This window comes from Tribolium castaneum, chromosome 4 (genome assembly GCF_031307605.1).
Source record: "Tribolium castaneum strain GA2 chromosome 4, icTriCast1.1, whole genome shotgun sequence".
Classification (NCBI taxonomy): Eukaryota; Metazoa; Arthropoda; class Insecta; order Coleoptera; family Tenebrionidae; genus Tribolium; species Tribolium castaneum.
The window spans coordinates 10,810,508-10,826,470 of NC_087397.1; the positions used below are offsets into that span (position 1 = coordinate 10,810,508).

Below are 15,963 nucleotides of genomic sequence, written 5' to 3' on the forward strand. Positions count from 1 at the left end.
AACGAGTTTGGAAAGTGCAATTTCCCACATGAGCACTATGTTTGCTGCACGAGCGTAGCGCAGTGCGCAGTGCTATCTATACGCTATGAGTACAAAAATAACTTTTGTTATGATACAATTTACTTTCCTTTAGTAAAATTGCAATGATTTTTGTGTAAACTGCCACAGTACCACACGGTTCGGTAACAACTTAAGATCAGATTGCGTATGCGCCTCCTGGCATTCATATATTTTGTTAATAATTAATAAAAATAAAAATTAATAATAATTAATAAAATGCCGAAGAGTTATTTAGCGTGAAAAATGTTGACGCTTAATCGTAATGGCACTACTAGTGCTGGTTTAATAACATGATCATGAAACACTAGAAGTGGTATATTTCAGTACGAATACTTTAGTTTTTAACACTCAAAATTTAACACCCAAGGCTACTCGTTTATTTAATAATGGTTTGCTTATTATTTAACCGATGATGAATGATGGCTTCGTCTTGCCACGTGTTCGGTTTGAATCCGCGAAGTTGTTATTGATTTGAGTGTAAATCGAAAAGGCGTCGGGGTTGAAGACCTTTTTGGACATTTGTTGGTAGAAATGGACCTTTATATCTCCCGGGAGCTTTATTTCATGAGTTTTTTCGGTAATTTCTCGTCGAACGCGAGCATCATCTTCACGAACGGCGCTACTAAAAGTGTTACTGGCAATTCCATCACATTACGCTGTGGCACTTCCTCTCCCCTTGGCCCTAAATTATACACGAGCCGCCCTCATACACATTTGCGGAATCAAAGAGCTCGTCGGCAATTTGCGGCATGTGACAACGACGAAATCGTACAAAGCTTCCAAGATTCGTGATCGCGCAATAATCAAACTCAATTTAATCAGAGACCAAACAGACTGTTTGCTCGGCAAATGCTATAATATTAACTCTATATGTCCAGTGTTTGCTGCTTCTCATCTGAGACCGATCGTGATGGCCGTCTAACAATCCCTCAGCCCTGCAACCCTTCCGGCGCATTTGGGAATCACGCTCACTTGATCAAATAAGAGCTACGTGAGTCAATAACGATATTCTCTCCTTTGTAGCCGTTACAGGCTAGGTAAATAATAGAAAAATGGACTGCCGGCAGAAACACGAAAGCGCGAAACTTTCAATTTCGCGAGACTGGCGGGATCGCAGTCTGAAATCACTTATTAGAGTTGTTATTTCCTTCGGACCCGCGCTTGTATTTCTTGGAGACTATTTGAGGTATTTGCAGTATTTACGGCCGTGTCCGAGCGCAAACAGCGTCGGCCCAGCCTAGTAAATCCTTTTTAGAGTAGTCTCAGCGAGACTATTAACGCTGCAAGTTTAAAAGGAATCCTTCGGTGTGGCATATTTATGTGCGATAAAGTCATGACTTCCGTTATTAATTACGCAATTATAAGTCTTTTAATTAAAAAAATCTGCATAAAATTTACCTAAAGGTGAATGAACAAAACAATTCTCGGCTGGAGTAACAATTAGGAATTCCGCGGAAGTGAACCGAATAAATAATAATAATCTCCGTGTGCCTCATTAGCGGTAAAAATTAAGTGCCAGAAATTAGAAACAAAGTATAATCGGGAGTAAACTGAAACTGCGGATTCTGGTCCCAGGTGAGCACTTGATATTTTAATTAACCCGCATTAATAATAGAGGGTGAGATTATTATGTTACCGGTTCTCGTTCCGCTACGTGCTCCCCCTGATGGCTGATAAGCAAATAGCGTTAACTTCACCAACTTTTTCCCTCGTGCAGAGATGTGTGTGGTTTTGTTGCGTGGCCACAGCGCCGAGATGGAGAGGATTTTATTTCATTTGCGAAATTCCCTTTGATCCGTTCGTCTTTATTCAATATAATGCGACGCCGAATATTATATCTAACGGGATACAGGCCAACTTTCCACTCGCTGGTGTCAAATTTTGTTTGCAAATTATACTTCTCATTCAACAAGTTGCACCTGGATTAGTTTAACTTGAAGAAAGTTTGCTTATTTGGGGACAACTTTGCTTATTATTTTTGGAAAAACAAATCAAAGACGTGCACTTATTTAACTCTTTTTTAATTAACACACATAAACACATAAAAAATAAATATTTGTGCGATTTAATTTAATAAGCAAACACTTTTGGTGCAGATGCTGGGTGGAAATTTCGAGTTCGTGAGTTTCTATTGTTGGTGGAAATTCGGCCGAAGCGTAGGTAGAAAGAGGGATAATAATGCGGCTTACCACATTTCGAGGCAATTAATTTGTTTGAAAAACCATAAAATCATACTTTCATCAAAGCTGAAAAGGTCAACCGCTGGACTTTGAGTCGGCGCTCCTGGCGGTTGAATTCAAGAACAAACGGAAATCCTCCCTCTTCCAATTAACGAGATTGGAACTGGCTGTTTCCTATGTATGTGTTGGTGCCCCTCTAATTATTCCGTGTGATACACACACAAAACCCCATAACCTCTTTCCGCCCCACGTTCCGAAGGATTTCAAGAGTTGCCTTTAATTGGAGAGTTTCAAAACTTTTAAGTCAAACTTTGGAGCACTAACAATTTTATATTGTCAAAAACGCTTGAGGATAATTTAATATTTGGCTCTTTTATCGAGGTGCCGTTAGGGTTTATGTGTCGTGTGCGCCAAGTTTTGATCGCATGTTGTTATTTTTTAGCACCGTCGATACGCGACATTAAATGTATTTCGATAGAGTCCCTTTGGGCTTTGCAATTTATTCTTGTCTGAGGTATGAGCCCGCTAATAAAATGTAATGAGGCTGTCTTCGTTTTTCGGATATTTTTAGAAATTTGTTTGGCTCTCGGAAGTTCCGGGTCGAAGCCCGGATTTGCTGCCGGACTGTCAGTGACCAACCACCATGAAATTGAGTTGAGAGGACATTTCTCAACCGGGCAGAAACAGCCTTCAACTTTCAGACTTCCCATGTCACTGAAATAATTGTCGAAACGTTCCGGTGACATAATGCAAATATTTGCAACCCACACTGAAATATTTATCGTCTGGTTGGCGTCAAGTGAAACATTTAATTAAACCATAAACGACTTTTGTTGTCGTTGTAGATTGTATCAAATAATAATTACGTATATACAACATCTCTTGTAGATGCTTATCTTTGATCTTATTAAAGAAAACACTCCACTGATTACTTATGAGAAATTTTCAGAATGCGTCTCAGACCCTTCGCTTCATTCTTATTTGAATAATTTTAATGAAGTGTCTTCGGAAACATCGTTAAAACACTTCTTTATTAGATTGCCAATTTGGCATTATACCGAAAAGAACGGGTGGAGAAATCTCGTCGGTTCTTCGACCCCAATTTGATTAGTTATAGAATCAGCAACTAGGCAATGCTCCCGCGAGAATATTAAACTGTCATCGATGGCAAAAAGGCGAAAAGAAACTCGTGGACTAGCTTTAAATTTAGCCTGCAATTTTAAATTTTAAATTCATCCAGTCGCCGAGAATTATTTTAGAATTTTTTACGGTTTTCTTTTTATTAAATTATCAGATTTCGGGGTGCAACAGCTGCAAATTTTTCGCGATTTGCATAATTCTTTAATTTACGAAACCTAATTCTCCCATTTGCGAAAACAGGAACACAAATCACGCAATAAAAATCGCTGAAAGCTGGCAACGTGTTTCGACATTGTGCAGAGTTAATTAGGGAAAACATTAAATTGGATAATTTGAAATATTTGGCGAGAAATAGAATTGTATAATGAGTGGTTTAATAATATGTAGTCGAATTAGTTGGTTGAGGTATGGTAGCGTGTAATTCAACCGCATCCGTATATGCATGGGCGCATTACGTGCTTGTAATGCACGTGCCATCGACCCTTCGCTCATCATATTAGCTAGCGCCCTACCCAGCCTCGCTCTAGCGCTGAAAAAACCGTCTGTTTTATTGTTGCAAAAAGCTCGTCGCTTCTGTCATAACAATTAACTTATAACAATGTTAATTAAAGTTGCTGAAAGAAAAAATTAAAAAGTTTCAAGTCGTCCTTCATACCGAAGTTTGAGATCCGAGACCTTAAAATAAGTGAAGTGCAATGCGAAACAATGTTATGAAATGTTTGAGAATGTTTAATTAAACTCTTTTTGCGGATGAAATACTTTGTGGTTTCGATAAGATTTGAAAGCATCAAAGAATTCTTCATAATTTACTTAGTAACTCGCAGCGAGCTGTCGGTTGCTCAAAGAATTCGCCAATTATTATTTGAAAAAGCTCGCAAATAAAGCAAGTCAGAGGCTGTTGGTCGAAAAGTTAATTTTTGGGTGGGAATATGTTCAGGAACGTGTAAAGTTATCTTCATCACGTAATTCTCCATCGTCTGCATGCAAGTAACATCCCGGTTCATAATTACAACTTCTCCATCAATAGCGCGCAGATAATTAAACATGCTATGAGCCGGTACAGCAATCGCAAGGTCATATAGAGTCATCTACAAACGTTCAGATCTTGTCTTAGGCATCATTCTGGCTATAGTAATCCCACAGGAACGACTAAAATGTGATTAAACTAACTTCGTCATTCCGGGGAATTACCGAGCGATATTTTAATAACGGATGGCGGAAATGAGCAATGGCAAATTGACGAAGCTGAATCCTGCACTTCCGGATTAGGATAATGGGAATGAATGCTCGGGCTCGCGCAAAGGAGTCGATACTGCTGATTTATTGTTTGATTGTGATTCGGATAAAAATATGACGAATGCACACAGCCAGTCGACAAATCATGCTCAACCATTAGAAAATTAAGTTAATCGATCCATTACTTTTACGGTTCATCGACGGAAATAATTAATAACGTCTGGATTTTAGCTTAAAGAAGCCAGTGTTTAAGTTTAAACAGTTGCGACAATACTTTGGCAATAAAAATGTTATTTTTCCAATAAACCAGTGTTTAAAACTACGAATAATTGATGTCGCCGATGTTGGCAGTCATTGATTGATCAACTAATAACCCGGCAATGGCTCGTGATGGATGCCATTTTAATACAAATGTAGCGTCCCTCAGCCAGACTTTGATCAAAAATACGCCGAAACAAGAGTAAAACAAATTTCTTGCATTCAAGTCGTTCTTTCAGCTTTCCAATTTAAACGTAAATAAGTCTTTGTTTGATCAATTTGCGTATGCTTCTGATATTTCGCATTATTAAAATAGTCAAATTTCTAATAAATAAACTTGTCTACGTCGAGCATTCCTGTTGAATCAATACAGCGTCCAGAAGGATGAAAGTTGAAACATTTGATCGATGAACTGAATGTAATTTTGTTTATCGGCTAAACATTGGCCAGTGAATAAACACACTCCGAGCTTCATGTGGATCTTTATAAGAAAAAAGCAATCGCTTCATCAAAGTCAACTAACCCTCAACTCTCGCTAAAGAAGAAGTAATAACCGACGTCACATTCGGTGGAAATTCGGTTCGTTTAGGTCGAAGTTATCGCAGTTGGAGCTGAGCCGCCTGAAACAATATTGCTCCAACTGGACTACAACAAATTGAGCAAACACAGGGCCGGACTCTGTCCAAACAGCGCGAATCAAAAGTCGGATGCATTCGTCTGATTGGTATTGAGTTTCCTTTAGTGTCTGCCATTAGGAGTAGCGAAAGGGCAGCTGTTTAGTTTTAGTACATTCAACCCTCGTGGTTTTTATGTAACTGATACCGGCTTGTAATGCCTTGCAACACGATCTTTTTAATGTTAATAAATTCGAAAGCTGTTAGGTTATGGTGGCGGGAATCTGTTTTGGCTTCTCATTATTCGCAGCGATATCTCTAATGGAAAAGTTTATCCGGGGAACATCGTCCCTCCCTCAGGATACTAGGACATAAAGACCCAGAACACGCGCAAGATGCAACTATCTGGTGTAAAGTCCTACGTCGACGATGTAAAGCAGGCCTTCGGGGCGAAGGGATGTTTCCAAATTAATTTATGTTTATTACAAACAAAAAACCGACCCTCTTCGCCAAGTTTGGAATACACCATTATAGTTCAGCTTAAACGTCAAGAATTATTACACCCTCATGTCTAATACGAGATAGCGAGCCAAATACTGTAATTATTCATCCGTTCCGATATCAGCGATAAATTCGCCGCCACTTGACGCCCTTGGTTTGTTGAAAATTCCGCACTTTTATCGACGTTTAAATTCATTATGGCCGCGATGAATCACGTGACCGGCATTTTCTCGCATCCATAGGCCCCATGGACACGAGACATGTAACACATTTCATGAAACAAATTTCCGCTTTAAATGTCTATCGCTTGCACACGTCCCGGCTGAATAAAAATTACCCAAAAACCCTTTGTACACGTTGATGTATTGCACAGACGATTAAAATCGTTTTGCGTACCTAATCGAAGTCATTAACCCTTCGTTTTTAATCGCACGATCTTTTATTGCTTTCCGGATCAATGTTGGATACGGAAATTTGTCTTTTCTGCTCGAAAATGGCCCGCTTCGCATTCTTGCGTGGAATAAATTCAAACAATCATACGAAATCATTATCCACGAAATGTCAAGGATTACAAACACTGCCGAAAAGCCACGTTCAACGTACACGAAATATTCGCTTTTTTGGGTGTATTCAAATAACACTAAATTAAAAAAAATAATAAAAATACTTTTCCATAAAAATTTAAATCAATATACAGGGAGACTCAGTAAAGATGTCTACAACCTTTTTGTTACCTGAAATATTACTATGCCGTTTTTATTATCCGATAGATCGACCTAAAGTCTACAAACCAAAAATATTTTTATTATATAAAGATACAAAGGTGGTGAAGCAAAGTTATATTTTTTTAATAGAACACTATATATTTTTGTATTATTAGATTATACGCAATGTATGTAACTTTATATAAGCTATTATGTGCCTATCTTTTTTCGTTTCGGAATTATTCAACTTTTCGTTTTAAAAAAAAAACAACATTTGGAAAATCACTGCGAAGTCGCTTATAAATATTTTACGATAACTTTGCAACAGAAAAACTTAAAATATCTTGTAGTTTTTAACAAATAGTCGACTTTTAGTTAAACACGCAGATAAAGTACAGGATGTGCCAAAACGCAAAAAATTGAACTATTTTTTTTTTCAAATGGACGACCATACATTTTTTATGTGTTTATTTGTATAGCAAATTTTAACTATTTTCCGAAATTTTTAAAAAAAAAATATTTTATTACAAAAAAAATTGTTAACCTAGAATCTGATCGTCAAATTGTAACTAATTTTTTAATATGAACTAATGTAACTAATTACATAAGTAATCTAATTATTACCTGATATATAAATGCATTTCACTCATCAATAATTATTCATAAAATAAATAAAAATTAATTACATTTTAAGAAATATTTTAAATTTGCTATACAAACCGCATATCATTTGAAAGCTTATAAAAATGCTATCGATACCTGTAAAGAATTACATGTGTTCCATTTAAAAACAAATGTGTTATTCGACTTTTTGCGTTTTGTAGTATCCTGTACATCAGCTGAGTGTTTCAAGTAAAAGTCGACTATTTCCTAAAACTACAAGGTATTCTAAATTTTTCTATTATAAATTTGCCGGAAAATATTCATACGCGACTTCGCAGTAACTTTTCAAAAATTGGTCTTTTTTATAACAAAAAGTTGAATACTTCCGAAACGAAAAGAGATAGACCCGTAATAGTTTATATCAAGTAACATTATTTTTTTACGTAAAATCTAATTATAAAAAAATATAGTGTGTTTTATTTAAAAAAATATAACTTTCGTTCACCACCCTTTATACAACACCCTGAATATAATACAAATATTTTTAGTTTGTGAATTTTAAGTCGATCTATCGGATAATAAAAACGGCATCACAATATTTCAAGTAACAAAAAAGCTATAGACCGATTACACACCCCTGGGTCACCCTGTCTGTGTGCAACACCAAAAAAAAACCATAAAAAAAAACACAAAAATCTGAATTAATCAATAGAAACCCACTACGAATGATTTAAACTGAACAATGATTAAAATAAAGATTTTGACTTAATTTTGTATTTGATAACATTATTGCAATAAGAAAAGTTGGAAGCAAGTTCAACACAGCAATTGCTTGCTGAAATTAGAAGACAATGAGTGATTGAATTGTTGCCTAGAAGAGGTCAAGTAAAATATAGTAGCCCTGATATTCCAAGATAATACAACCACCATAAACCTCATTACCTGAAGTTAGGACCATCTCTTGTGCAGGTATTAAGACCTACGCGCCCTTGCAATAAATCTCTTTTCGAAGAGTGGTTGCTTTCACCGGCCAGGTCCGGCTCCAAAACGCCTAATGTTTTCAAAATTTACTATGAGCATAGTTGTATAAATATAATTATTGTAAATCGAGATTGCAAACATCAAAATTATCAGGTGCCTAAAGTAAATCATTGTTTAATTTAAAATAAATTTATTTTGTGGGAGCTCCAATTGTATTGAGTTCCGTCCTGGAGCCTATGACAAGGGTGGCAGGTCAAAGTTTGGCTGAATAATTTATGGCTGGCATTTCTTTTCAATAGGATATCGTTTACCTTTCACACAATGGAATAATTTTATGATCACCATATAATATTACAGGATGAGGAGTACTTTATAAAAAAATTTTAGTTTTTCAATATTTTTGTATATCTTTTTTAAATTATTGCTACAAATTATGTGTAGAACGAAAGTATTTTAAAAAACAAATACACCTTTTTGTTAACTTTTTTGCTCTAAGTATTCAAATTCGAAATGCAACACGATTATAACAGAAACAGAAGGCATCCTTTGACCCTCATTTCTTGCATTTTCGAGGGAAGCAAATTAGATTATAGCTCAGTTCCGTCTGTACTTTTATATAAAATGCCGAAGCAACTTTCATCATATCCAAGGATTTTTGGTACTTGAAAGCTTCCGTCTTGCCATAACTTTTGTATTAGTTCACTTATCCCTTGGGATAAATCCAACTTTCCTTTCAAAAACATAATTTTGTGCATTTGTTGATCGTTTTTTGACCTGCAACCTACATTAATAGCTTTCGTTAAATCTGTTTATTTTTGCCTTATAAAGTTTGCACGGTGAGTATTTTGCGCTTGAATGCCGGTATTAAAGGTGGCTGAAAGTTTAAATATTATTAAAACTTCGTTAAATAGATTATAAATATAGATAGTTGGTAACAGTTTGCTTGCAAATTAGTTTGCGTTTAATTCGTTAAGCGAAAATGAGTGTACTTTTACTAATGTGACTTTTTCGCAAGCGAGACACTTGAGTCGTTTCATCGGACGACGAAAGGAACAAAAGAAAATTAGAGTGAATCCTTTTATGGTTATATCCTGCTTCAGGTCCGGTTCTGACAGGGAGTTCGACAACGTGCTGTAATGTCTCTTTAATATTAAACCCCTGGCTTTGTTTGAATCTTGGTTTAGTTTGTATTATTTCAACATGACGAAGTTCTGAGTCGTTGGAATCCACCGCAGTTAACATTTGAGTGACATTTGGACTGATTTCGCAGGAACTGCGGGCGGTAGCTTAATGACAAAACATCCTCCAGGAATAATAGCTGTTATACGACCCGATTTTTCCCATTCGACATTAATTAAACAAGTTTATTACAGCGTGCTGGTAGCGGCTTACAGCATGAAATCATGCTCGAGTTGGTATGTAACTGCAAAAGAGCCGGAATTTCGCATTTTGCAGAGACAAATTCTGAACGAAAAACAAGGCACATAATGAAATTCTTTCAGGCCTGATTGTGTCGCAATTTGCAAATTGGCGGTTAATGGGCCCACTCAGCGCCAATCGAGCGCAGAGCATCTTGTCAAATCGCAAATTGCGGCGAGTTTGGTCGAAAGCATGACCTGAAGACACTTCAGACCTAATTATCGTGGAGCAGTTTCGATCCCAGGAGTACAAGAAGTCGTAATCTAAAAATAGGATCACTCAATCAAAACGAGTATCCCACCAACACCACTTGTCTTCCCAAACTGAATTTGTCCCGGAGCAAAAACACTTACGGCTGTCTTCTCAAGTCGAGATAACAGACGTACGTCTCGAGGCGATTCCGTGCAAATGGGAGATCTCGTCCAGATAAGCACGTCCTTGATTACACAATCCATCACAGGATTCAACACTGATCGAGGATTGAGATGTTTAAATTGCATGTAAGATGTTGGCGGGGCTCTTTTTGCCTCCAGATTACTGAATTAAAGTCAGGAGGGAACGCCTCCGCACCAGACTAACTACGGTGGCTACAGGAGGTTTTGTCGATGGAAGCACGGCCTGAATCGATGCGAACTTTTTAATTCCATTAAATCTTCAAGAGTTTTTGTTGCATGCGAGATTAAACTCTACATGAATCTTCCGAGCTTAATCAAATTTTAATCTTGAGGACCAACAAGCCCTCAAGATGTGTACAAAGTCCTCCACGTTCTAACTCCAATCTGGAGCCGTTTTTCAACACGCTCAGCACGAAAATAGTGCATTTGAAATTAGGAAAAAGGTTCAAAAAAGTTTCCGAGCACTTTATTTTTTATTCAATTTTGACATTATAAAGTGACATTATTGATTCCATAGTAACACGCATAAGTAGTGATTTATTCACTAGTGAATTAAAACGGTTTTAATTCACTAGTAATTTAAAAATTATTCCACTATTGATTTAAATAACTTTTTGGCCTCCAGTACTGTAAAACGTGAATGACAGTTGCCCATTCATGAAAGGTAACTTGACCTTTAAACACGATGCTGTAAACTGGTAGCAAACAATTAGGTAAAGTAACCACAAAACACCGGACGATTAGACATGTTTAAGATACAAACCGTGCTTACCATAATTAAGTTCGTATAACGAAATACTTGTTACCTATAATTATTTAATTCAATCGACCATGGTGTATATTTAATTAGTGAAAATATAAATCCCCCCGGAACAGCGCCACCTATACATACGTTTGGGAACCATAAATGTCATTGAATCTATGCATTGATTGTTTTATACGCATTGATTCAACCAAACCAAAGCTTGTCGGCCAAAAAGTTTTATACAAATCTCATGCGTTAAGTCATTTTACAGCGCTTCAACTAATAAGGCACTCGCCTTTCAGGCTCGTGCCTCAAACAAAGTTGTCGCGCTGTAAAATGTGACTTACCGCATTCGAGTGTAAATAGCTATTAATGAATACCAACAAATACATTTATTTAAAATAAATGTTACAATTACTGAGGCTACTGAAATGTACACCATATCTATCATTAATAGACAAATTTATATTTTAATTTGACACTGATGACGCGGAAGTACGTGCTTCCGAATTTGAGGTGGATTCCTTCTGAATGATTGTTAAAGAATGGTTTATGATTTTCCTTAAAATTTCAATTTTATTATTAAGGAAATCTTCTATATATCCTTCCACAACGCTATTTGAACGCCATCCTCCGTGTCTCTTTACCACTGCTAAATCGGCTCCAGAGTCTGCCAGTAAAGTTGCACTTGAACGTCTAAAGCTATGTCCGGTATATTCTTCTGAATTTGGAAGACAAAGAAATCGTGCAATTTTTTCGGGAAATTTTGAAATAATATTTATCCCAAATGGTTGCACTGTGCATTTCTGTTTATGGTTATTGATAAACAACCGTTTGTGTAAAATACTCTCAAGTCGTAGTTTTCTGTACTTGCGAAAAACGTCAATGGCAGGAATAGAGTTACTTCCATTGATAGTAAATGTTCTTGGCTTATAAGTCTTCGTGTCAGGAATATTGACCACAATTACGTTGCCTCGATCATGGACGTCATCAACTGACATGGCAACTAATTCTCCAATTCTACAGCCTCCAAAAACTCCCACAATTAGAACCACTTTTTGCAGCAAATATTCATCATATGAAACAGTGTCTAAAAACTTTTCCATTTCTTCGAAGCTGAAGACTTTAGATTTCTTTGGTCTGTGCCCTACAGAGTGTTGTTTTAAGAAAGCAGATACCTGATGAAATCTACAACAATTATTTATTAGTTCAAAACTTTTTATAAACAATATAATCCTCACAAACCTGCTTATATCGATATTTTCTTTAACAGATAACATTTTCTTCAGTTGGGAATAATACGCCCACAATAACGAAGATTTTGCATTTTTGGATCGTTCAGAAATATAAGCCAAAATTATTCTCTCGTCTACTCCCTTTGCATCCTTCCGCTTCCTCCATTCACAAAAATTTGAATACTCTTTTTCGTATAATTGTTTAGATTTTGCTGGCACCACTTTATTTATAGCTTCTGAAGCTTCTTGAATGACCAATTCAGGCACGAAAACCTGGTTTTCCTCTTTAAAATCGCTGATTCTAGCCATTTTTTCCATACGCGTTACAATTCTCGCACTTTTGCAAATAAATAAACAACTCGTTGTTATGGAAATTTGATTCGCATGTGATATGATTTGTATAGACCGAACGGTTAAATTTAACATTTTCTTGCATTTTTTGGTAAATTTTGGTCAAAATTGAATAAAAAAATATATACGACACGTGAATTAAACCTATTACTTTGCTCGAAGAATTAAATTTTCTTCTCGCAAATAAACAATGGTTTAATTCACTTATTGTATAATATTTATTAGTTCATCGTTTTAGTGTGGAATGGAATAAAGGCCTCATTTAATTAGGGCAAAATAAAAAAGTTGCTTTTGAACAAAACCATTGAAATAAAAGACGATTGGCGGCCCTAGTTGGAAGTAATAACAGTTTCAACTGGTGGTGTGAGGGCGTCAACTGATCGCCGTCCTTTGAAATTTGATCCGGCGGATTCGTGGTGTCAAACAAAAAATTTGCAGATCAAATAGACGGCATCAAAGCGTCAACTTTCCGCTGTGGAACGCATGTTTTGTGTTGTGACAGTGACACAAGCGGCGACAAATGGAACGACCGGCATCTGTGATGTCCAGTCAGGCGTCCAAGGATTCCAGGAAACCTTTCAACTAATTAATGTCTTTGAGGAAAGCTCGTTGCATGCGATCCGGATTAGAAATGCTATTGGTATCAAAGCTCTTGGACCTTACTTGTGGTCAGGCGAAATAAAACACGCTGCCAACATTTTTATTCGGCTTTATGATTTCTTCAGTCGAAAAGGGAAGTTTTCTTATTCGCTAAATCCGGGACCTTTGATCATCTAATGCGAGCATTTTTCATTATTTGATTCGGACGGCGGGAATTGTGTAAATTTGCTTTCTGAAGGAAAGGGCTTTCCTGTAATTAATGTTGCGGATCTAATCAGGTTTACGGATATTTGCCGATATAAAAATTTAATTGAAATTTGAACTGGAGGGAACCCCGTTTATTTGAACGCGATTTTCATATTTTGCCTAGATTGAGGTCAACATTTCCGATAATTTATCGGCCAGTAAAATTTTATGGAACAAACTTTTACTCATAACGTATGAAATGGTAAGCTTCAATTTGAACAAATTACATTAAGCTTCAACTTTGTTGCGCTAGGCGCCCACAGCTAGTTTTGATTAACTTTTCCGAACCTGACTCGTAATTAGAGAAAAATTAAACCAACAGCGGAACAGTTTCATCGCATTTTTGAAAAACCGATCAATTAAATCGCCTGCAATATAATTCTCTTCTCTTTAACCGGATTTCGTTGTCCGTGCCCTGACTCCGGGGCGGGTTTTTTGCCGGCGCGTTATTGTTATTTTTGTATTTCGATACTCGCCAGAAAGTTGAGCATTGATGTCACGATGATGTATCTGTTCAATACAAACAAGATCATTTATTGCGACACGTCTCTTCTCGGTATCTACATTATCGACAGTCAAACACATTAAGAACGGCGCTGCACTTGACTCCGGCAATCATCAATCCATGCCAGAAATACGGAAGACGACAAGATCCGAGACTATTGTCCGGCCTTTTTGACGTCTCAAAACGAACCAAGTTTTGTTTCAATTTTTCGATCGGAGTGGTGTAGGAGTGCAGGGAGCGGCATCTCCTGCCCTGACCGCCACTCCATCCATCAAGAGTTGACCTGTCGACCCCCGTCTATCAATCAGCTACAGTTTTTATTGTTCGCCCCCTTTTGCTTCCATGTACTGTCGCTCTCCTGCACGAATCGTTTATCCTTTCCGATTTTTCCAAGGACGGCTCATTTGTCATAAACTATTACTATATGCCACTTCGATGAATAGCGCAAGCGGCCGATCCTGAACTCGCAAGAAAGCTCAAGATCTTGCCAATTTTATAGAAAGAAACGAAATCGCCGAAATAACACCATAACGTTCATTTCATTTTGCAGTCTTCTTGCATCAGTACATCAAAATCTCTGAACATAACAGAAGTTTAAATGCGCTCACACTTTATTTCCTTATCCTAATAATATGGGATCCGAATTAGGGTCATCCTGGACCGATCTGCTTACCGGATGAAATTCATTTTTTTATCAAATACAGGCTGTCTCAGCTAAGACTTTGAGCCTGATAACTCTGATAATTGTCAACGGATTTTGATGAAATTTAAAATGCAGATATTTTAGAAGATAAACATTAAAATCCAATTAATGCAACAACTCAAGTCTTAAAAACGTAATTTTTACATGCCTTTTTAAAATGTTAAGCCTTTTAAAACTTATATAAAAAAATTATCGTCAGTGAAAAATGTTGTAAGAAATGGAAGACGTCTGTTTCGCGAAAAAAATGAGAAACAAACTGTTAAACGTGGGTTCAGATGCAAAAGCGTAGATCTCTATGAGACAAATGAGCAATTTTGGCAATTGGCGAATATTGATTCCTTTTTCAACAACACAGAAGTTTCAGCCACTGTTGTTGGTTTTTAAAGTAATTTCACCAAATTAAAACAATTTTAGTTTTCTGATAGCGCGCACACTTTTGACAGTTTTTTTCAGTGGTACACAAAATGCCGCATAAAAATGCTTTATCAATTGTTTTAAAAAGTGACTCCAAATTACTATCAAAATTTGTATTAAGTTTTTAACAACAAAATTTAATTTTTTTCTTGGATCAGCCGAGCGATTTGGTAAATTTTTTCTATGGCCATTTATTTTTCGAGGTTTAATAATCCAACGGTAATCTGGCTTAATTTTCAATTAAAGAAATGTGTTTTAAAATTTTGTTTTTTAACTTGAGGTCATTTTTTGCCTCTAATTGAATGACCACCTCCTAAAATATGTGCATTCTAAATTTCATAACAATTCGTTGACAAATAACTGAGATATTAAGCTCGAAAGTCTTGGCTGAAACACCCTGTATAATATCCAAAGGAATGTATCGCGAATAGGTAGCCTAAAAAATATGTTCAAGACTATGATTAAGGGAACTAAAAAGAATTAAATTTTAGCTATTTTCGAAGTGATTTAAAGCCGTTTTAAGTAACATTTGTGTTACTTAAAACAAAAAATTCTCGATTTTATATCGAAAATGATTTACAAATTTCAATTTTCAATTTCAAAATTGATTATAAAATGATTTACAGGATACATCCTTCTATTCGGGCTGTAGCGGAATTTTTTTTAAATGCTTTACCTATTTAATTCCGAAAATAATTTTCAAAACTAAAAAAAAATCTAGTCTTATTTGAAAATTATTTCCCAGGACGACCTTAATTCGAATATTAGACTATAATTTATAGATAAAAAAAGGTTATTGAGTAATAATGAGAATGACTATAGAGCCTATAAAAACTAGATTTTCACTTTGTTTTTAAAAATACACCTCCGCTGGAACGTTAATATCGGATTAAGAGATTGACAGTCTAAAACTTCCCTCCGATTTTTACCACATGAGCGAACCTCGGACTACCTTTGTGGGACACAATGCGGAATCAGCGTCACTACTGGGAAGTATTTAGTGGAAAATGGGACACCTCTACTTAGTCGCTTAAAAATCACACAATGCAAAATCAACTTTCTTTGTCCGAGTT

At 36.3% G+C, this 15,963-nt stretch overlaps 1 protein-coding gene and 1 non-coding gene across 4 annotated transcripts; both read right to left on the reverse strand.

Annotated features, from left to right (window-relative positions):
* Nucleotides 1-4,357: 4,357 nt before the first annotated feature.
* Nucleotides 4,358-4,456, reverse strand: Mir3898 (microRNA mir-3898). Its single transcript, NR_038758.1, has one exon. It is a non-coding gene; the product is annotated as a microRNA mir-3898 (primary transcript).
* A 6,244-nt stretch (nt 4,457-10,700) lies between these two features.
* LOC135265978 (uncharacterized) lies at nt 10,701-14,048 on the reverse strand. 3 transcript variants are annotated; one of them, XR_010333889.1, is made up of 3 exons: nt 12,082-14,048; nt 10,898-12,024; nt 10,701-10,786 (listed from the first exon to the last, which is right to left on the reverse strand). XR_010333889.1 is itself a non-coding variant. In XM_064356403.1 (2 exons), the coding sequence occupies exons 1-2, from the start codon at nt 12,495-12,497 to the stop codon at nt 11,307-11,309; spliced, it is 1,134 nt and encodes a 377-aa protein (XP_064212473.1). In that variant the 5' UTR covers nt 12,498-14,048; the 3' UTR covers nt 10,701-11,306. The 3 variants fall into 3 exon arrangements, 1 of the variants encoding a protein (XP_064212473.1); XR_010333890.1 differs by having other exon boundaries at nt 10,864-12,024; XM_064356403.1 differs by having other exon boundaries at nt 10,701-12,024.
* Nucleotides 14,049-15,963: the final 1,915 nt, after the last annotated feature.

What these genes read in the sequence shown, in the direction of transcription:
- LOC135265978 (XM_064356403.1), bottom strand. Translation starts at nt 12,497, where the DNA reads ATGTTAAATTTAACCGTTCGGTCTATACAAATCATATCACATGCGAAT. An exon ending in GAAAATATCGATATAAGCAG is followed by an intron (nt 12,025 to 12,081) that starts GTTTGTGAGGAT and finishes TAATTGTTGTAG; the next exon opens with ATTTCATCAGGTATCTGCTT.